The following is a 22680-nucleotide window of genomic DNA, read 5'->3' as shown; positions in this document are numbered from 1 at the left end:
TCTCCCGCCCGGCGTGCGGCTATAAGGAGCGCGGAGGGCGGGGGCACAGTCACGTGATCCGCCGGCCGCTCTCCGAGCCAATCGCAGGCCGCGCTCGCCCATCCCGCCGGCGGAGCCACGCCCCGCGGGCCGCTGGCGGGAGAACGGTGGCCGGAAGGGAGGGGCGAGGCGGGTGGCCTGAGGGGGCCTGAGGGGGCCTGAGGGGGCCGAGAGCCGCAGGAGGTCGGGCGGAGCAAGTGCCTGTGCGGGTGGGCCGGGGAGCGCTTTTCGTCTTGAGGAAGGTGAGAGGAAAACTCAGAGCTCAGCACTGGGGTATGAGACACCTCGGCTATGAACTACACGTCCTGGCCCTGCCAGTGCGGGGGGGGGGGTACGGGCCTGTCTGGTGCAATCTGCCCCTGAGCTGGAGTCAGCCGAACTCCGAACTGAAGCTGTAGGAGATGAAGCACACAAGCATTGCCTGGTGCTCATCTTGGCTATTGCAACGTTGCGTTGGAAGTGTACTGGTTCCATATTCAAACTCTCCCTGTAGCTTGAAACTAGACACAAGGGCGCTCTGACTGCTTTCTCGCTCCCATTAGTTGTTGTATTTTATAAAGACATTGTACCGAAACAAATTTAAATCACGTATCCACTTTATTGTCATCACTTCTATCTAAATACAGTACAATCTGCAAAACCAGGGAAGAAAATTAACATGGTTAAGCCACAACAACTGATACACAACAATAATTTTACGTACAATATAGACTACGACTCTCCATTATGCATAAGGTGCACTGTTAAGTTTGTTAGAGGCCACTCTACAATTACGTTCTTGCCAATATTTGCATGTTTACTTATGCTAATACTATATTTATGCTAATATTATCTTCTGCTGACTTGTGAGTAAACATTTGTAGAGTTAAGGACACGTGCCTTGCAATCAAGGTCTCATAGCTAGCTTAGAGCAGCTATCAAGATTTTTTCCAGGCAATACGATGGAGCTATTAGAAATTAGGATAATTACAGAGAGAAGTATTTATTTAGCATGCCACTCTGTCAGTCTTCTGTTTGGAAATAAACTGTATGGCACTTACGAGAATGTCTTAAGGGGAATGTCATGGTCCGATGAAAGAAAGAAAGGCAGAACATAAAAAATGATGAATTAGGAAATCTTTAAACAAGGATAAGGAAATAAAGCTGATCTCTCTTGCATAAACTTGTTCAGTCTCCCATTGACCCATTTAAACTTTCATTGTCTACAACATCCTTTGGCAAGTACTTCTAGAGCTCAAATAGCCATCGTCTGAAGAACCCCCTCCTTTTTCTTTTCTTTTGAACCCGATTCCTATCGCTTCATTTGATGTCCCCAGTCCTTGTACTGGAAGAGACAAACAATTGGTGCTCATCTAGGCCCCGTTACACAGATTCCCCTCGAGTTCTCTCTCCCAGGTCTACTTAGCCATCCCTTACGTGAAAGCTGTTCCATCTTTCTGCTGTTTTGTGAACTGTATGCCATTTGATTTGCCTTTTTAACTACTGCTGAACATCGGTCTGACATTTTTGTGGAAATGTCTGTCATATCTCTGAGATCTTATTCTTGAATGATGGTCAGGTCAAAGTCTGTTATTTGATACGTGAAATTAAGATTTTTTCCTATGTATGTTCTTTTATGTTCATCTACATTGAATTTCATTGCCTGCTGTATTTGCCAGTTACTCAATTCCATAATGCCCTTCTGCAGTTTTTCAGTCAGCTCTGTTTCTATCATCTTGAATAATATAGTGTCATCAGCAAGCTGTCACATCGGTAAGCTTTGTCTTCTATCAAGAAAATAAAAATAATATGCGCAGAAATGTCTATCTAAATTACTGTTGTACTGTTACAGTAGCAAAAAAAAAAGTGTTCATGCTTTTAAGTTAGTTTAATTCTTGTTGATTCTAGAAGAAAAGTTGAAATTTCCAGATTCCAAAACACTAGCAGATATGCTAAACTCTGATCAAACATACACATAAATCTTACAGCATTAAATCTCCTTTCAGAAAGATCTGGATACAGATAATGTGTACATAAACACAATATCAAAACATTCCTATTTTTATGTTTTATGTATTGTTAGCAATATAAATATGCAATATAAAAATACATTATATAAAACATCTAAATTACATGCATGCATAGATTTATATACGTAAAAGGCAACATGTGTATTTTATGGCTGTGATACAATTTTTTGCAATATTAAAATTTTCAAGTGAAACTTTCTCAAAAATTACCTTTTCAAAATTCGGTTTTAATTTCTAAAAAGTTTTTAGGTAGATTTACAGTTCAGAAGTGGAACAACTGCTTTTGGAAATGTTTGTAATTGGAAAGGGCCCGAGGTAATGGGAGATGGTTCTGATGTGACAGTTCTGTTTGTTTTTCCTTTTAATTTGTTCCTTGCTGGAGGCGTATGAATCTGGAGGTTTATTACAAAGGTGCCACTCCTTCAATTTATCCAGCTGAAGAACATGTCCTATTATGAACCACCGTGTCTCAGAGTTTTCCGTCAGTTCAGTTTCTTCACTTCGAAAGGTTTGTAAAGAATCCCTTCACCGTGTCAGAAAGAACACTGAGAGCTTATTGTCAGAAGCTTATTCATAGTCTTAACTGTGGGAAACCAGTATAATTATATAAAAATCTCACAAAAAGGTTTCAGGTTACTTTATTGTAATAATTCCCATTTTTGTGGCTGAAGGATAAATTTAAATAGGGGTTATGGCCTTTTTACATGTAAAAATCTGTCGACCCACTGCTAGCAGAATCTATGTCTTCAGATTGAGTGCAATATAACGCATTTCAGCTTGTTTGTTTCACAAAAATAAAGCTTTCTGTCATGAATACTTATGACTATTTGCACTGCAAGTGAGCCTAAGCAAACACGCCGAGGTTTCCCATAGAGCTCAGCCAATTTGTTAGATTATTCATGGCAGTAGAGAATGTGTACTTTTTAGAGCTTTTATACTCCATTGCTATTGATAAATGTTATCAGTTTTTACAGCAAACGACAACAGAAAGAAAGCTTCTTGGAGGACTTCACGTGCCTGGGAACGTGGGAATAGGTGGGAAGGCACTCCCCGGTTTCCAGTGACTCTGGGGTCCAGTCTTGCTCAGACTCCTGCGTGTGGAAACTTCCTAAGCATTATACGAGAGAGTTTGGACTTGGCTATCTGAATCAAGAACTGGGAAAACGGTATTTCTACTTGACCATCACATCGTGCCTTTTGTCAAGGCCTTTATTGTAATCATCTAGCTCTGGGGTGCTTAAGGACTCTGTATTTCTACCTGCTACATTAAGCGCAGGTAAATTACATTGTTATTTTGTAAATGGCATTATTATGTAAATATCATAAATGCTTTCCTATTTATTAGTATTTAATGTAAGGAACTACTGTAACTGTTTTAGATGCAGAGAACTACTGTGGAGAGGGTCAAGGGACTCGTTGCAGCGTTGCGCCTCTGAAGCACGTGAATGTCTTACCTCAGTCCTGCTCTGGGTGCAAGCCTTGTAAAAGGGTCCCGGGAAGGAAAGAAGGCCCGAGGCTGGGTTTGGGATGTCTGAATCAATGAACAGGAACTGTGGCTCTCAGGGTCCCTTGCTGCTGTTCTCTTGGCCCTTCTGTCCAGTAAAAAGGCCATTTATTTAAGGGATAAAACGGCTCCCCGCAATCCGCCGGGTGACGCTAGGTGGCAGCGTGGCATCACGTTGCCTAACGCTTCCCCTCCCTCAGCGTCTTGTTTCTGGGCTGTTACGTTGTACAGAAGAGCGTTATCGTGTGTTACCGACAAGAAGTTCATGATTTGTCTTCTTTTCCCTAGGTTAATCAGCACGGAAGGCTGCATGCTAATGAAACTCTGTCCAAAGAAAGGATTACACGCAGCACGATCCAGGTGTAATTCATAATGCAAGCCGATTTTCAATGATGGCCACTGCTATTAATTAAATAGCAGTGGCTAATTTAATTAATTTAATTAATTAAATCTCTCCAGAGAGTCTGCAATTTTCGTGTGTTGGAATAAAAAATTGCCCTGTGAATAGTGATCCTTAGTGCTTCAGAGGTGAAAAGTTAAAAGAAAAATCTACTTCTCACCTTCTGAATTTTTGCCTAGTTACGTACTGTGTGAGTCACTAAGACACCCCTTAAACCAGTTAGGTCCTAACCTTCTCGGCTATGGATTTGCCTTGAAAAAAACATAATTTGTGTAGTGCTAAAAGCACTACATTTAGCACTACATTTAAAAATGAAACATTCTCTATAAAGGCTAGGAAATGCTAATCTAAAGCTACTTCCAATTCTGTTGACTACCAGTATTTAGAATATTATTTGCAGACTGAATAAATAAAACAAGTTGTTCCAAATTTTACTCTTATTCTTGCAAGCACCTGCTGAGCAAACACAAAACCGACATTGGAACATGACTGTCTATGTTTCTGATAGACCAGACAAGTCTAATAAAGACAAATGCATTTGCACAGCGTTACCTGAGAACATAAGTTAAAGATGAAGCAGCAGCACAGGGACAAAGAGTCAATAGTCTTTCAGATACCAAAACACTTTGTCCAACGGAATGTGAATTGCAGGTTTATGTACAAATTGCAGGCAATGTGCATTTCAGGCATTTTCAGAATAAATGCAAAGTTTTAGAGACTGGACATGCATTTGTTATACAAAACAAAGGGCCAAACTGTTTAACAGATCATGACTACCATACTCAGAGAGGCAAACTGACTGGGTGTCAGCGTTGGGGGAAGCTATCTTCTCAGCGAAGGCACTGAGAACCATGTTATTTTTGACACCGTAACTGCACATACTCGGCACTCCTAAACGAGTCAGGAAAGCACAAACTGGACAAGCAAAAAATGAGAACACACATAATCAAGTGTATTTAAATATATATATATACACACACACACAAATTATTAAGATGGAACAAACCCAGCAATATAGTAGGTGTAGTTCAGCCAAAGTGTAGGATCAATACCTCATGCGCCAAAGAATGTATGGTCCATTTTATGGCCACAGCCCTACAACTAGAAGGGAGGACATAGTGAAGTGATAAATGAAGCTTAATATTGTAGCAATAGCTGTGCACTGGATGTATAGTTGTCCACAGCATGATGTAAGGAATGTTTTCTGCATTAAACATTGGCGTTTCTCTACACAAAAGCATTCCTCTTACGGCTTGGAAACTAATGTTTGCTCTAAAGGCAGAAAGAGTGAATTGCAGTATACTCTGAAGTATATGGAAGAGTTTTAATTACCACCTAATTTGTCTTGTTTGAATTTAGAAAGGAATACTAATTTATTTTTGTCTGATGCATAAACATTTGGCACTGAATTAATGATAGTTCTGTTTTTGAAGCAAGTAGCTTCAGGGCTGATACTACTTCTAACATATACAGCCAGTACAGTATGCATGGAAAGTATAAACAAAGAGAACAGACTCCAACTCTTCTCTTCCTAACTATGCCTGTAACATGTACCTATTTGCTACAATCTTTTAAAAACTAATCATTAACTAGAAATTATTAAGTTTTAAGTAACTAATTATTAAGCTGGAAATTAAGAGCAGAGACATTAGAGTACAATCTTGCCCACATGCTTATGAGTAAACATTAAATTCTGAAAACGGGAGTTAGAATCTGAAATCATATAAATTTGGGGGAAAAAATAGCCAAGGTGTTTCTAAAAAGTTATCAATCCTTTTTAATTTACAGAAAACCCCACAATTTATTATGCAACCTAAATGTGAAAAAAACAACAGTGGTTAACTTCACTGAAAACAGCAAGGGAACAATAAAACAGCGAATAGAAAATACAAGTTTTTCAGAGCAGGAAAGGAAAAAATATAGCAGCAACCAGACATTCTAAACTTGCAGTGCTTCTCAAAACTACATTACTCAAAGACTTTCTCTCCCAACGAATATATTTTTGTGACGAGGTCTTTCCTACCTTCACATGGGCTGTTGCCCACGCTGCCTGATTCTGTATTTGCGTAGGATGACAGCTGAACGGTGTCACCCCCCCCACTGCAGAGACTGAAGTCCCTAGGGATGTGCGTGCCTTTGATTCCCCAAAGACTACAGGGCTGCAGCTACACGGTAACGTACAAAGTCCTCCTCGCTTTCGCTGGGAGAAAGACTAAAGGACACCAGCTTATTTGTCCGTGCTATGTTAACCAAGCCGAAGCTGACCGTCTCTACTGACTGTTTTACTCAGCCTGGATTTAACATGCCCAAGAAACACTGGTTTTGCTGTGCTAATGGGATTGAAGCCTAAAAAAAGAACTACTATGTATTTTGCATATACTGCCACAACCTATTCGTCAGGTTTGTTTATATACCACCCACATTTCTTTCTCGTTAATGATAAAGTTTGTATCATTTTAAACCAGATCTGAAGAGAGGCAGGCTGTCATTAGACCAAGCGTTATAATTCTAAAACACACATCAGCTTTCAGGCACACAAGCCTGTCTTATAAATGATACAACATTGCATAACCAGTAAGCAGCATAACAATAATACACAATTATGTGGTTAAAAGAATTATGTATCGATAGCATATATATATATATTTATTTTGCTAAGTCTTAACTCTCCATTCAGTCTTAATAATACCTATTGTAACTAAGATGCTGGTATTTTTCTACTATATGACCTTCTTCATTGTGCACGATAGAGGAAAAGAAGCACAATTGTATAAAAGTAGGACAAGACTCAGCTATTACTCACGGCTTTAATAGTGCAGCTATTTCTGTACATACATGTACAATACACATACTTTGGTTGGTTGGTGTACTCTTGTGTAAACGTTGTCAGGATATCTTTGCCAGCCAATGAGCGAAAAGACAAAAAATCTTCTCTGAGTTTGGTAAGGGAGGTAGTTGCCTATATAAGGAGGAGTGGCAATCTATACACAGGGAACCTGGAGTTATTTCAGTTCCCCATCCCCTTCTGAAATGTTGTGAAAGGATTTGAGTGGCCCGAGTTTGCAGAAGACAGCTGGTGGACGCTTAACACGTAATACTCTGTACCCCATCTCCCGTGTCCTCTAAGTATATATATAATTTCCTCTAAGTCTATATATTCCTCTCCTCATAGCTCTTCTAGAAAGTCCTCCAGAAGAAAAACTGTTCTTCTGCCAGCACTACATTCGACGGAATTTTTTGAATGCATTCCTCGAGCTGGGGCTGGGTAGCTGCCCGATCCCTTGTGACAAAGGGCACTAGCCGTGGCTGCATCCCTGCACCGGGGAGGGCAGCTGGAGTTACTGGGCTGGAAGAAGACTCCTTCCTTTCTCCTCCGCAGGCAGGCAAGGCGCCAGTTCCCTCGGAGGGCCTTCTGCGCCAGGGCAATCCCCACGTCAAGCAGCGCTGCTGTGCCGGGCCTTCTTTGCATCGGCTCTGCCGGCACAAAGAGGGTCACAGGCCAAGCGTGAGTCACGGCTTAAAATAGCAGCAGGCACAAGAGGGAATTTCAGACTGCAGCACAAAATGCCGTACAGGGCAGCACGGCAAACAAAACCGCTTCAACTGAAAAAGCGGGTATCTAAACACAGCTCTCGTTAAGGCCAAACTGATACTACAGTTAAAAAATGTTGGCGTTCTGAAGTAGTCCCAGCGGTGCAGAGCTAATGTAATACTCCTACTTAGATGCCTTGCTTTTTGCCTCCAAAAACAGGGTTATTTTCAATAGGCATTGCCATTAGAAGTGAACCGCAGTCTGTAAGCGGGTAAAAATTACCTGTTTCTGCTCTATTCCTGTTCAAACAACAGGGGAACATTCTGGGTAATGCCCGTGACAGGGAAGGCAAGATGGAGTGTTTGCATCGGAGGGCCTGACTAACGCCGGGTGAAGACAACGAGGTCTAAGGGCTGAGCCACGGCAGCTGCCTGCGACAAGACAGGCAGGGGGAAAGTCAACAAGGTATCCAAGGGAAAGTGTGTAAAGCAAAGGTGTGCTAAAGGGAAATGACTAATATGAAGGTCAGGAGAGAACAAGGGACACCACCAGAGACAAGTAAGAGCAGAGACCAGGGGAAAAAAAGACGGACATCTACTGGAGTTTATTGGAGAGTGTCATTGCCATGGGCGTTGAACCACAATCCAATGAGATGGACGGTGCCTGCACTTGTCTTCCGCTTGTAATCTTTTCAATACCGTTGCTGTTCTGGTGAGTCGCAGGCGCCAGCTTCCAGAAGGAAGGTGGGAGAGATGCCTTCACCCACCCTGGCGGCCCGTGTCTCGCTGTAGCACAAACCAGCAAGTCGCCATCCCCTTTGCTCTGGTGCAGCACAGCGCGAACCGGCGCCGCCAGGCGTTTTAGCAGCACCTTCAGTCTGGGCAATTTTGGGTGGTGAGGCTTTCCTTGGCACGCCTGAGGGGACACGAGGGGTGGGCCATCAAATGCCTGGGCCCAGTGCTGAAGGTGGCGATTCTTCCTACTCGCCTCGGACCTCCCAGAATAAAGAACCCAGCTAAAAGTAAGCCGCGTCCTCGCTTCTCTGTTACTGCAGGGAAGGTGAAAGGTGGGAGGCACGAGCCTTTCCTTTTGGCATAGAAATAAAAATGCTTACTTTTCTCCAAGGATTAGGTTTGCGTCTCTGGAATAGCAATTACTTAGGTATAGAAACTAGCCAGTCTCCTCAGGAAGCGTTTTACAGCCGCGGCGGCGGCGGCACGCACGTTGTTACACAGGGGCCGTGTGCTGCTTTCTGTGGCAAGACCAGTACTGGAGGCAGACCGCCCCCCCCTCAGCTTTTGCTCCAACGCTGGGTTTTATTTTTTTTTTTCATTATTTACAGTTTACTTCACATGTGCACGCTGGGCTGAATACGAACCCCAACGAACGAAATTAACCAAAATGCGCCACCACAAGACTTAAAATCCTTACTTCCCAATAACACCACGACGCTTAAGGTTGAAACAAGTCTAATTATTCCCTTCACGTACGACGGGACCCCGGCAGGGAACCGAAAGGCTAAATTTAGGAAAAAGCCGTTCCTCGTGGCGGTGGGGGGAGGCGGCGGGGGGGTGGGCTGCCCCGGGCAGATACCACCTCAGGCAGGGGAGGGGGGGCGGCGTTCCCTTCCTTCCCCTTCGCCTTCCTGCCCCCCCCCCCCCCCCGAGAACTGCGTTGAGCAACTCCATCCGGGTCCTCGTCCCGCGGGCTATGCCCGACTCGGCATCACGTGGGGCACGAGGGCGGTGACACGAGGCGTGACAGTGCGGGGGGAGGAGGAGCAGGGAAGTGCGACCCGGATTCTTGGCGCGGTGGCGGCTCGGAGACGCTCTGCCGCTGCTGCACTCCCCTCTGTGCCTCGACGGACAGGGAGTGTCCGTGGCCAGCGAAGTTACCGCTGAGCCTTCCTGCCTGGAGCAAAACATTCTGTCCCCCCCGGGGACCCGAGCGCTTGGTACGCGCCGGCAGAGCGCGCTTGCGCAGTGCGGGCAGGGCGGCGCCTGTGTGACTCAGGCGCTGCCATTTTGAGTGGTCGGTCCCGGCCGCGCAGCTGGTCTCCGCGCTCGCTCCCGTGCCGAGGCACAGGCGCAGACCGAGGCGCTTCCGCTCGCTCCTGCCGTCGCCTTCGAGGACGTCCCGGGACCGCCTGGGCGAAGAGAGGCTCTCCTCAGCCCTTTCATCCTTCTCCCGGCCGTCCTCCCCGTCCTCCGCCGCCGCTCCGGGATCTATGCCCGCCGCCCTCCGTAGGAGCCACTAGCGCAGGGACCCGCCGTCGTCTCCTCCTCCTCCTCCCGCTGCTGCCGCCGCCGTCGCCTCTTCCTCCTTCTCCTCTTCCTCTCTCCGCCACCATTTCCCCACTCCCCGGCACCGGGGCGCTGAGCTAGACTATGGGGACCAGGTTGGGGCTGAGCAGCGGCAGAGCGGGCGGCCCGGTCACCGTGTCCACTGCGGCAGGGATGGGGGGGCTCCGCGGCTTCGTGGCTTTATCTTGACATGGCTCCTCTCCGTGCTGCTAGCAGCGCCGCCGCCTCCACTGCTCCTCCTGCGCCCGCCGGCTGCGGGTAGCGAGCGGGCCACGGTCTCGGTCTCTCGTCCGAGTCTCTCAGTCTCTTGCTTAAGTGGGGGGGGAAGTTTTGGGAGGGGTTCCTTTTTTGGTTTTGTTTTCCTTTCTTTTTCCTTTTTGTCAGGAGAGGAGGGGAGAATACTTTTTCCCCCTCTTCTTAACCTGGTCCGACAAATTTATTAACCTAAAAACTTTTAACCCCGCCTAATCAAACACCTGGGGGGGAAAATGTTTGGAGAGAGGAAGAAAATAACCTGATAATTGGGGTTTTGCTTTTTGGGGGGAGGGTGTTTTAGAGGTTTAAAATTGCAACCTAGGCTTGCAATTAAAAAAACCTCGCAAAAATTTTGACACCGAAAACCTGTTTTGTGAGAAAAGCAGGAGCAAAACTCTCCATGTTTTCCAAGTCGTGACCATGAAGTGAGAGGGGAGCCGCCGTGCAACTGTGGGTGTCCCGCTGCCCTGGGCACAGGCCGCCCGCTGCAGCCTCTGCCGTCTTGTGTAGAGAGAGGCCTAAGGAGAAGCGAAAAGCATTGGCCATGCACAGCCTCGGCTAACCGTGCTCGCTGTAGAGCACAGCAGCAGCAGAGAGAGAAGGATTCCCGGGGGATCAGCAGCCCAGGGAGCGTGTGAGGTTTTGAGGGATGTAGGGCGCTCCCACTGGTAAGGAGCCCGGGTTTGGGGCACTGATTTGGATTTTAGTCTCTAGGTGAGATAATACTGTCCCTTGAACCCCTGCCCGCCCCTCGTCTATGGCCATCATGATCCCTCTTCTCTTTGGCAGCAGTAGCCTCAGGGCAATGATGTGCCTGATGATGAGCAGGATGAAGTTAGAAATGACTCCGCTGTTTTTTCTCTTTACTCCCCTTCAAACCAGCACTGTGTTGTCTGTAGTTGATTTTGTTGTTGTTGGCAGAGAAATGTCATACTTCCCAGGATGTGCACTCCTGCTTTGCACCCTTTTCTCTGCTCTCCACCAAGTGTAATAATTCTAAAGAAAAAAAAAAAGACGGGCAACATAGCAATAGTGGAAAGCTGAGAATAATAATCAGTAGAGTCATGAATCTGGCTGGGGTAAAACGCAATTTGTAATTTCAGCTTCATTTTTTTTTTTTAACCAGAGCAAAAGTACCCCCCCATGGATTGGGCTTGTGCCAGTTGCTTTTTATTGTACACATAAATTGTGATAAGATTTGTTGTTTTTTTTTTTCCATTCTTACCCACTTATTCCTGCGGCTAAACTGTTCAAATTTTTGTCTTCAAAATTCTTAGGGTTTTTTTTTTTCTTGGTTTATTGTAAAACCTCTTGTCCAGCCATGGCTGGACAACTACTTACTTTGTTTCTTGATCCCTCCGATACGACACTCTCGTAAAATATTGCCTGAGGTGCGGTTTTGGGTTACATTCGCGTTTTATCTATTCAGTCGTATTCGCAGGAATAAAACGACTTGTTTCTGTTGTACTTGAGTCTTATGAAAAGGTGCCCATAGTTTAGCGACAGTTTCCAAAGGCTTTAGTACCACCTGTATTACAAAATGGGGGACCCAAACTCCCGGAAGAAACAAGCTCTGAACAGACTTCGTGCTCAGCTTAGAAAGAAAAAAGAATCTTTAGCTGACCAGTTTGACTTCAAGATGTACATTGCCTTTGTGTTCAAAGACAAGGTAACTTGTTTTTCATGTTTCTGTCTTACTGTGTTGTCTGTTGCAATGCATGTTAACTGTGCTGTGCAAAATCTTGCTGCCTGATTGCATCTTACGGTTCATCCTGAATAGATTCCATTGACTTTTAAACTTTTTTTTAATTGCTAATTGCTATAATATTTATTTAGTTCACGTTTGTCATTTTGGCTTTTCGTATGTTTGTAGTTTTGTAATGCAGAGGGTGCCAGTGCCTCGTTAAACGATTGCTTGGTAACTTCTGAATTGGGTAAATATTTTTTGAAGTTAATACTGTAATTTTTTAAGCCTAATTGGGTTCTGCATTGCATAATTGTTGGCTGTGAACAGTTGAGTTGAAAAGGGAGACGTGGCTGGAGCGATTGCTAAAGTTACTGCATTTATCTGGTTAAAGCAGAAGGGAGAACCTGGCAGTTGAAGGGAGGAGTCGCAAAATGCAATACTGAAATGCCCCAAGCACGCAGGCATATGTGAAGCTGCTGCTACCATTTTGAAAGGGAGCAGGGAGGGAAAAGAGGAAGTCTTCATTTGCTTGGCTGCCTTGTCTGCTGCTGCTGGATGCTGTGCGTCTGGGCCAGGGTGCGGGGCCTGGTGGTATTTCTAAACCTAACTATAGACCCAGAACTGTAGGAGAGTTTCCGTCTGCAGAAGGTGAAGAAAAGTAGGGGCTTATAGTAAGTGAATGTGCTGAACAAATGATGAGGAAGTGAAGATAGAAGCAAATGGCAACAGAGTACATAATGCAGGAAATGCACGTAGATGAGCACTGAAATTATTTAATCCCCTCAAATGTATAGTTTTTGCATTCGCTGTAATAGTTACGTGTTTTTTAATGAAGACTCTGTTCTTTGAACTTTTTTAGTTGAAAGTTTCCTGAAAATTCCTAAGTTCAATTTGCTTTTGTTCATCAGTTCTAGTGCAAACAGAGATGGATATAGCGGGATGTAATTTCTTGGTACTGTCTCATAGTAATAAAGAGAAATATGAATGTTTAAGCAGTGGTAGCAATTAGATTTTCTTAGATGATATGACTGTAATGGTTTTAGTTGGAGCATTCATACTACTTTCTGGTTGCTTTGTAGAAATTCGTTGCAAATGCCTGTTTTAAATCCTATAAAATTAGCTTATACCACAGTGAACTGAAGATGTCCATCTAGTACCAGTTTGCTTAAAGTAGGAGTTTAGCTCAGCCTAGCTTGGTCAGCAAATAGTTGCCTGTTTATGTATCTTCTGGCTGGGGCTGCGGAGGGTTATTTGATAAAATATTCTTTGTCTGTCATGTAGTTGTTAAATAGGTCAAGACTTCTCATGAGCTATAAGAAAGCTGTTAGAAGCAGACATACAATTTCAAGCGATTTTTACAAACAGCAAAAACACTTCTTCCAAATTCCCCATAGTGTTTTGGCCTTGCTTGAGAGAGTGAAATATTTCTCGTGGGTATAAAAGTTATTTAGCAAATTAAAATAGTCCTCCTTTGAGAAGGTTATGACTTGTAGCTAACTTCAGATTGGATCTTGATCATCCACTGATACCAAATGTAGCATTGAAAGACTTCCCTTTTCATGAAAGGCCAACTTTGAAGTATTGCAAAGGGGGGAAAAAAAATGTTACTTGATTTGCAAAGAGAAGCTCGCAGAGGGCTCTTGGTCAGCCCTTTCCTCATGTATTCTACATGAGGAAAGGGCAGTTCTGTTAATGTTTAGATGCAGCTTTAATGTTTGCAAGACTGGCATGTAAATCTGCATCTTTGGAGACTACAAAAACATGTTGAGCTTTTTATTAAAAAAAAAGTTGTTGGGCTGATTCTGTTTAATTTATAAAACTTTGCATGTAAACTTCAGTGTGGTTTGTGTCAAAGTCCTAATTTAGGTGATGTGCACTTTATACACGAATGCTAACAGAAAATCACAAATTGTGAATTAAACTGTTACATATAATTGCCTAGAAAGGATTGTAATCTTAATGTAACCTGTGCTTTTTTTAGAAGAAAAAGTCAGCGCTTTTTGAAGTGTCTGAAGTGATACCAGTCATGACCAATAATTATGAAGAAAATATCCTGAAAGGTGTGCGGGATTCCAGCTATTCTTTGGAAAGTTCCTTAGAGCTTCTGCAGAAGGATGTAGTACAGCTTCATGCACCCCGCTACCAGTCTATGCGCAGGGTAAAGTTCCTCTTTACACGTGCTGAATTTTAGTTTTTCAACACTTGTGCTTTTCTTTGTGAATCTTAAGGCAAATCCTGCTTTTTTTTATTTTCTCAACTTGTCTGCCGCACGAGGGTTCTGCGGCCATGTGTTTATGGGGTCTAGTTTGAAGGGTAACAGCATATGTATTCTGAAATTCTGTTTAAATATGTAGTGCTCAAGCTTTACCTTTCATCTGTTTCATGCAAATACGCCTTGGGAATTATATCTTCTTGCCATCCTTGTCCTTTAGTAGGCATGTGTTAATTCTTGCAGCAACTCTCGCTGTACAACTAAGTGGTTTTGCTTTATGAGTATTGGAAGATAGTCTTTGCTAATGTTTTCTTAAAGTTGGAATTTATATTAACTGGATACTGATATTAAAACTCAACGGAAGGCAAGGAAGACTTTAGTTGTGCTATGAGTAATAGAAATGGAACATTACACAAACATGGTAATAAGTACCACCTTTAAATTATGTGCCTGTATAGATAAATTGCTTATCTGTATCTTTGACTAATGGAGGGAGTGTAAGTACAGAACTTTGCTACCTACAGGATGTGATCGGCTGTACCCAGGAGATGGACTTCATTCTTTGGCCTCGTAATGATATTGAGAAGATAGTCTGTCTCCTGTTTTCTCGGTGGAAGGGATCTGATGAACCCTTTAGGCCTGTTCAGGTATTTGTTTTTGTTTTTTAACTTCAGTAAGTAACTTACTGAATGAAACTAGGGAGTTCTTTAAATTGTGTCAAGACCCAAGTGTGTCGTTGCTGTGGTCCCCAATTTCTGCTTTTCATAGATGAGAAAAGGAAAGAAATAAAAGTGGTTGTAAAGCCCCATATTGAAAAATAATTAATTGGTTAAACGTGAGCTTTAGCATAACAAGTATTTTATTCCCCTCCCTCACACAATGCAGGCCAAGTTTGAATTTCATCACGGTGACTACGAAAAACAGTTTCTGCATGTTCTGAGCCGAAAGGACAAGACTGGAATTGTTGTCAACAACCCTAACCAGTCAGTGTTTCTCTTCATTGACAGACAGCACTTGCAGGTAAGCTTATCTTGTCCCTCTTTTTAACAAGTGTGTTTTAATCATAAAATGCTTTTTCTTCTTAGGAACATCTGATGTGATGTTATTGCAAAATACTCAAGTAGAAAAACTGATTGTGCATTCATGCTTGCATTTCGGCAGTTTCAGAGGAAACTTATGCTATAAATAGGATTCATGGATGCAAAAACTAGCTATAGGCCACAGATGTGTTCACGTAGAATTAATTTAATGTTCTTGGATTAAAAATTTAAATAAGTTCTAAAATACTTAACAGTGTTGTGGGAAAAATAAAACGTTGGCTTAATTTGGGTGATACTACAGGAATTATTCAAGTGAAGAATGAACAGAATAGCGAAAACATTTTGGGCATTAGAGGTCGCAGGTTGTTTATACGGATGAAATCGTAGCTTTTAAATGTCTGTGGTGTTCCTCCACAACCAGCAGCAAGCTAATAATTGGGCTGGATCTCCTGGGGGTCTGCCTATTAGTCTTGAGTTAACTTTCATGTTTAATAGCTTTTCTTTGGGTTTTCTTTGCCTCTAGACTCCAAAAAACAAAGCTACAATCTTCAAGTTATGCAGCATCTGCCTGTACCTGCCACAGGAGCAGCTCACTCACTGGACGGTTGGTACCATAGAGGATCACCTCTGTCCTTACATGCCAGAGTAAGGTACTGGCCAGCAAAATGGGGAAGATCACAGAATGCAGCAGTGGATTTTCACTTTCCTCACCACTTTATTCTTTCAGAATTTAGAAGAAAATGGACTCATGTTCAGAACACTATACATTGTGAAACTTGATCATCCTGGATTTTTTTTATCATTTGTATCTCAGAACTTTACAATTTTTTTTAGATGTTTTCTGCATGGACCTTGTGAAAGAGAGGATGCTCTGCACACTTCTGCACTGCATCAGCATCTTACTAAAATGTGAAATGAAGGGACTGTACACTGAAACAAATGTATCTGAAAGCACAAGGTGATCATTTGTGGTGGTGTTCCCATTTGTGCTGGTCATGCCCCCTAACATCTATAATGTTAACCATCAGTATTTGGAGGGTGAGGAGTGAATGTAACGGGTATAAAAGCCTTATAGCTTTGCTGTTAATGATTGTATCAAAGAGCACTATCATTCATTTTAATGAACAGGAAAGTGGCTATTACAATAGGAAGTAAATGCGGGAAAGAAATCTTTCTTTAAAAAAAAGCATCTCATTTAATGTGTAGGCATTTTTTGCCTCTTTTATTTTGCTGGGCCATGTCTAAGTTTACTGGCACTTTCGTTTTGGATCTCTTTCCCCAAGTTGCTGTATAACTGTATGAAAGTATTCTTTTGAGTTGGATGCGTTTATACAGATGAGGCAGACCTGGAGTCTGAAGTTGCTAAAGCAGCTAAAAATAAAGTAAAATAATAGCTGCAGAAACAATGTTGGTAGAGGATTATTTTTTCTTGAGAGTTGAGACTTGTAAACTTGCAGGTGAACTGTGCAGGAAATACTGGTTTCTAAAACATTTCTAATGGAAAACCCATTGAGGTTTTTTTTCTTTTGGAATAGACATTATAAAACAATGTAAAATAGTGTTTGGAGTGTCAAAAGTTGGTTCTGACAGAACATTTTAAGATTGTGCAATGATAAAAGGAAGACTACTGTATAGTTTTGATGACAAAGAAGGCTCTGCTTAAGGGTTGAGTACTTTACTGGAGTAAAACTGCATAAGCCTGCTCCCTTTGGATAAAACTAGTGCTTACCTGTTTAAAACTTGTATTTAGCTTTTGTTTGGAATTGGAAAAAATTGGAACTTAAATAAATTAGGTGAAAGATGACTGGTCTTATTTATGGAAATCCTATGAATTGAATTTTAGTAGTGTCTTACATCTTGACAGCGTCACCCGGTACAAACACTGAAAACGTACAGACTGTAAAATGGTATTAACAAAGATTAGTGGCAAAGGTGTTCTTACATATGTGGGCACTATGTTTGTTTTGAAAAGTAGCTGTCAGAAATAATCAAACTACTAGCACACTTTGTATTGGTACATGGATATTTTTAGTTCTTTGGTCAATAAGGTCCTACAGGTTAAACTGGAGCACCCTAGAAAAACACCACCTGAAAGCTGCAACTTCGCATTAATAAATGCCTGAAGCTACAAAGAAATATCTTGAAAGCGCTGCTCTACAGAATGCTAAGACTTTCTAGAATATTTAGTAAGCACCATACCTGCTAACAGTACTTAAAATTTCCCGGCTTTAAGTGCCCCTTCTTTGAATGGCCTGTAAGACATAATACCAAGTGTCTACATGAAGCTTGAGATAGGCTTTGTAGCGTCTTGAACCTTCAAGTTTCGTGAGTTTGGATTTTGCTTCCTAAGTGCAATCCCTTTGTTTCTTCTTAATTTCTCATTTTGGACATCATCTCACAGCAGTGAGAATATGGCCATAGTTATCTTGGTTGGCAAAGCAAGTGACTTAGTAGTTCTCGCAGTAGGAATTTTGGTTTTCTTCATTCTGGTTTCTCTTAGAGCCTCAAGATGTTGGCCTGAGCGGCTGTGTACAATGCTTTTTAAGTGTCAGCAATGGTATGATCCATAACTTTAATTCTCTGTATTACAGGGACCAACCTGTTCAGTTTAATCGCTTTTTTCAGGTTTGTATGGGATGCACGAGACACACAGGCTACTCGTTTGTTCTTTGTGACAGCGATCGCAGAGTTAAATAATACTGTTGGGAGAACATAGTTGTATAATACTAACTTTGTTAAATGTGGCTATTCTACCCAGCTAACAAAAGTTACGCTTTTGCTGTGCTATCAAATTGAGTTGATAACCATCTGCGTTGTGTAAGTTGTGGGGGGAAAAAAAAAGGTGAAGGAGAACAACAGGCTTCAGAGCATGAGAATCTCGGGGAGTGTATGCGAGTTTTAAATCATTTGGCAACTTTGAAAGGTGTCTCTTTCTCCACTTAAACAGGATGATTTCTGAGGGAAAAGATTAAACTTGAAAAGAGTCCCACTCTTTCTCAACGGAGCTTCTAGTTCAACCTCAGAATATTCTCCTTGTAAGTTACTTCAGCAAAATGCCCTTCAGAAGTGAATGGAAGCAGTTCACAGTATCTAGCTTTTGGTTTCAGGCCCTCTTTATATCAGCTTAGTGGCTTTTCGATAGGCTTTCTTAACTCCAAAGTGTAGGTTTTGTCTCACAAAACTAATGTTTACAAAGCACAGTTTGTGACTGTAAACCTAATTAGTTTGTTCAGTGGAGCTGTTTGTAATTACAAAAAGGGCTCTTTTATAAGTCGAGAATTTTGGTTACTGCCTGCTGTTGACTGCTTGTGTGGCTCCTCTGGATATGCTAATACCAAGGATTGAAATACGCTCAATATCTCACCTGAATATGGGAGTTTTACCAGGCTATTGCTCGAGGATTTGTCATGTGAACTGGGCAAGTGCGGATGGGGCAGGGACAAATGTGGAGGCAGCAAAAATAAGTAGGCAGAGGCCCATTAAATCTCTTGCATCTAAATGAAGTGTCTGATGAAGGGAAGCTTGTGTCGGGTGCTTCCCAGATGATGACAAGAAACTTCTTACATGTCATAGCCTGCACATGGCTCTGTAGTTTCCCTTCACTTCTCAAGCTTCTTCAGCTCCACAAGCTGAAGTTACCAAAAATACGGTAAGATGGACAGAACTGCTTGTACAAGCACTGCCCAAATGTAATAGGCCTGTAGCTAGTTTGCAGTTGATGCCCTTGTCACATCTGTCTCAAACAAAGCATAAATCGCTTCTCGAAAGCTATTTTGTTAAATTAAAATTGCTGTGTTAAGTGATACATCAGGTACTAGAAACACATTGGGATTATTCAATGTTTCTCTTGAAAAAATTAAAAAATGGTTACTCAAACTAGAACTAATCTTTGAGCATTGAAAGTGTTAGATCAAGGTACTGATCTCTTGCTACCAGTTGACTTTTTTTTTTACATAGCAAAATGTTAAGCCTATTAGAAACAAAGCTGGTGGAAAGATGGTAATTTTGCCGGTCCAATTTTCCAGACTTTTCAAAAAATTAAATCTCTGAAAGACCTACTTGATCGGCATTTACAAAATACAAAACAAGTAGAGGATCAGCCCTCACTACAGGTAGGTGCTCTGGTCCTTGTGAATGACCACATCTTTTTGTTGACACATTAAGGCATAACGGATTAGCTTTAAAATTACTTTAAAACCTGATACAAGTGCCATAAACTCCTGCTCCTTGTACGTACTCTCAGCTTGTGAGCTCTACAGGCGTCCTTCCCTGCCCATTTCTGTTCTGCTGCTGGGAGAACACTGCATTTTCTTGCACCTGTCGTGTGCCGAGTCATTAGGTTACTTGCAGTTAATGAACGCCATCTTGTGTTACATCTGGATCTCGGGGGGGGGGGGGGGGGGGGGGGGGGGGGGGTTGAGCAGTGAGAATGGTCACTTAAGGGTTTTTTGCTCCTGAAGTGTGAGATGATTCTGGTGGACTGTTACAGGCTTCATTTAAGATTACGTTAAGGTTCCTGCCACTAGCATGATAGTTGTTAAAGTCAAGAATTACTAGACTACATTTACATCCACTAACAGCTAGACATGTGGTACGAGTTTACTTAATTGCTATTTTCTTTTATTAGCCTGGAAAAGCTTCTCCCATATTTAGTTTTGCATTTATTGCAGCAGCAAATTCAGCAGCTGTATAAGCCTACAGATTCTGGAACAGCTTTCTGGAATGAAGTAATGAGATAAAGGATTTTAATAGTGTTTTACAAAAGGGAAAAAAGTTTAGCATGGATGTTTGAGGCATGGTACTAGCCTGAGTGGGATCTATTCTAGAATTCCTTTTGTGAAATTTTTCAGTAATCTTTACATACAAACCACTCTTTCCCAAACCATAAGGCCAATGTTATTACTTGTCCCTTAGTATCATTAGCACACAAAAAGGACATTTCTGTGTGTAGGTTTAGCCTTCATTTGCACCCGTACTACTTGATGCTGTGCTGGTGCTGTTGAGAGCAAGGCCTCAGCTTGTAGGCGTCTTCCGTACCTGCAAGGCTACTTCCGCTTTGCTGCGGGAGTTCAGCGTGACGGTGAGTTAAAAGGTTCGGACACAGAGGGCCTCTCACACTAGACCTGGAAGTTCCCTTAGCTCTTTCCCTGCTGTAGTGCACAGGGGCTAGGTGCTTTGTATTAGTTTGGTGCTTAAATCTTCCTTCTTGTGGTGTTCTTGGAGTACAGATGAACTCTGCTGTCAGGAATGCTAAGGAGGAAACCGCAGTTCCATCTACAGTAGTAGGTGCTGCTTTCTGGTTTGTGCACCGCAGCTGGGAGTTCACGAGGCTGACTACAGCGCTGATGCCGTGGAGGGGTGCATCAGCTCTACAGCTTAACTGAAACAAGCTAAGTGGTAAGCAAGTGTAATTTCTCTTCTGCATGGCTGGCTGAAATGCTTTTTAGGGCTGAAGATATCTCTGACCTAGTTCTGCTTGGAAAGGATTTACGTATGGAAGGGTCCCTCAACTTGAGCACAATTACTGCATGCTAGAGCACCCGCTCTACAAGCCACGTTTCTGGACTCTTGAAATCTATTCAAGCAGCTACTGCTTTTAAGCAAAGGAAATCAAAGATCTAGAATTTTACTACAGCGGTACAGCCCCAGGTACTGTTTTGGTGAACAAAAGTAGGTTGGTTGATTGGTTGTTTTTTGTTTTGTGGTTTTTTTTCTTTTTCTGGAGGATAGCCAATGTGTCTTGTTTGATTAGAGTTTGTGGGTAATTAGCTCCGGTTCAGGCAAGAACTGTATATGCTGCAGTGTCCCACAACCATGGCAGCTTGGGGACAGGGGATCTGGTAACGGCAGTCATTCAGTGAATGCATTACAGAATCACAAAGGTAATAACTCTCATCGTGTTGTCCCTGAACTCTTAAGTAGCAAAATAGGAATCAAAGTGCTTTTTTCTTCATTCCCATGGACAATGAGGTAAGGGAGAGGTTCTGGGGTTTCTTTCTACTGGCTAAATGGTTTCTGCAGACAGAGAATTCTAAAATGGTTAGTGATAAAACGCAGTTGGAAATTCTTCCATGTGCCCTGGCGGTGGCTCAGAGCCAGTCAATGAAGCTGAACAGAATTGAACTGCTGTTCAGAACAGTTACTTAACAACCTAATTCTCAACTAGCTCGTAATTAAATTGGCAGAGTAACCTAGGTGAGGCAGCTCAGCCATGAGACCCCCGTGACAGGTGGCTCAACCTAAAAGACTAACAAGGAGTCCTGATTGTTTGTCACTGCTGAAACAAGCGTTATCCTTCCTTACCCTCTCCTTTCCCTGGTTCGGCACTGACAAGTCGCTTCTTCCTGAGAGCTGGAATCCTTAATGACTAAATCCCTCCTCACAGCACCTTAATCTGTGATCGGGATTTGCCCTGATGAGTACCTGGACTCTTAGTTTTAAACACCAGTGGGAACGATTCTGTTCCAATTCCTCATTTTCCCAAGGGAGCTGTAGTGCACAGTTCTACCGTGGTGCGAATACCCGGGTGTCACTCTGAATGCATTTGTGCAATAGTAGTGATGTGAAACCAGCGTGAAACACTTGGCTGACCAATACCTTGCATGAAGTGGGAAGCTGCGGTTACTTTCACCAATAGAGACAAACTGTTCCACACCATGTTACGTAGTGCTATGTGAAAAGTGTGGCCCTCCATAAGGGCAGACCTCTAGGCATCAAAGAGTATGGTGTAGGTGTTTGGTATGTTTAAAAAAAAAAAAAAAAGAAAAAAGAAAAAATCTGGGGGGGGGGAACCCAAACAGCACAATATGGGAGGGGACAGTCTCACTTGCAGCTGTAAGATATGGAGCTTACAGATGTCTGTCAGTTATTGGATATGTAATCTGGTATATTAACAAGACTCACAAGATGATCTCATCAAGTCACTATTTGCTTGCTTGTAAGGGAATTACGCCTAAATCTGTGGTGATAGAACCAGGTCAACCCCACAGGAAATCTGTTTGTTCCAATGCCAGGTGGAACATGTACCATTTGTCCTTATTCTCCGTATTTATCTATCATCTAAGGTAAGATAGATACAGATTTTTCAACATGTAGGTTAGGGTGAAATCAGTAAAGAACACTTCCAAATATTAAGTCTGATGTTTGACAGTTTACTCCCAAAGCTGAGCAAGCTCAACAGTGACAATTCCTTCTAAGATCATCTCCAAGCCTAAGTTAAGTTGTGAAATAAATTATGAGGTCAACATGCTGCTGCTGGTGGAGGGATAACAGACAAGGTTGTCTTAAAATAATCAGTTTAATGAACCACTTCTAAAATAACTGGCCTGCATATTAATGATGTCCCTCTTTCTTATTAATTAGGCAGCGCTAAAATACTGTGTTGAACAGTCTGTTATAAGGGAGAAGAGAATTCACTTGTTACTTCAGGAAGGGGGTTTTTTTCTGTTTCCCTCTCAGCCTGCAACAGTCCCTGCCAGGCTGGAACGGGAACAGGAGGATACTGTTGTTTCCATGTTGAGGTTTGCCACTCTTAATTTGCCTGGACACTTTTCAATTGTAATTATGTAGATATGATGAATGCTAAGTGATAGAATGAGACCACTTACTTAGCTATGGTAGGTTCCTGCGGCTGCCAGCTCTGAGTGAGGGAAGTCGTGTTAAGTTGCAGCGGGACAGTTACACAAGGACAGAGTTGCCC

At 42.6% G+C, this 22680-nt stretch overlaps 1 protein-coding gene and 1 long non-coding RNA gene across 2 annotated transcripts; both read left to right on the top strand.

Annotated features, from left to right (window-relative positions):
• The first annotated feature begins 231 nt into the window (after positions 1 to 231).
• On the top strand, positions 232 to 3998 carry LOC143157408 (uncharacterized). Its single transcript, XR_012994782.1, has 4 exons — positions 232 to 281; positions 2431 to 2556; positions 3014 to 3324; positions 3841 to 3998. It is a non-coding gene; the product is annotated as an uncharacterized LOC143157408 (long non-coding RNA).
• A 5508-nt stretch (positions 3999 to 9506) lies between these two features.
• C2H6orf62 (chromosome 2 C6orf62 homolog) lies at positions 9507 to 16785 on the top strand. Its single transcript, XM_076330116.1, has 5 exons — positions 9507 to 11711; positions 13711 to 13887; positions 14466 to 14588; positions 14827 to 14961; positions 15505 to 16785. Exons 1-5 carry the CDS (start codon positions 11583 to 11585, stop codon positions 15628 to 15630), a joined length of 690 nt encoding a protein of 229 aa, XP_076186231.1. The 5' UTR covers positions 9507 to 11582; the 3' UTR covers positions 15631 to 16785.
• The last annotated feature ends 5895 nt before the right edge of the window (positions 16786 to 22680 follow it).

This window comes from Aptenodytes patagonicus, chromosome 2 (assembly GCF_965638725.1).
Source record: "Aptenodytes patagonicus chromosome 2, bAptPat1.pri.cur, whole genome shotgun sequence".
Classification (NCBI taxonomy): domain Eukaryota; kingdom Metazoa; phylum Chordata; class Aves; order Sphenisciformes; family Spheniscidae; genus Aptenodytes; species Aptenodytes patagonicus.
This window is presented reverse-complemented; position numbering and strand designations above follow the sequence as displayed.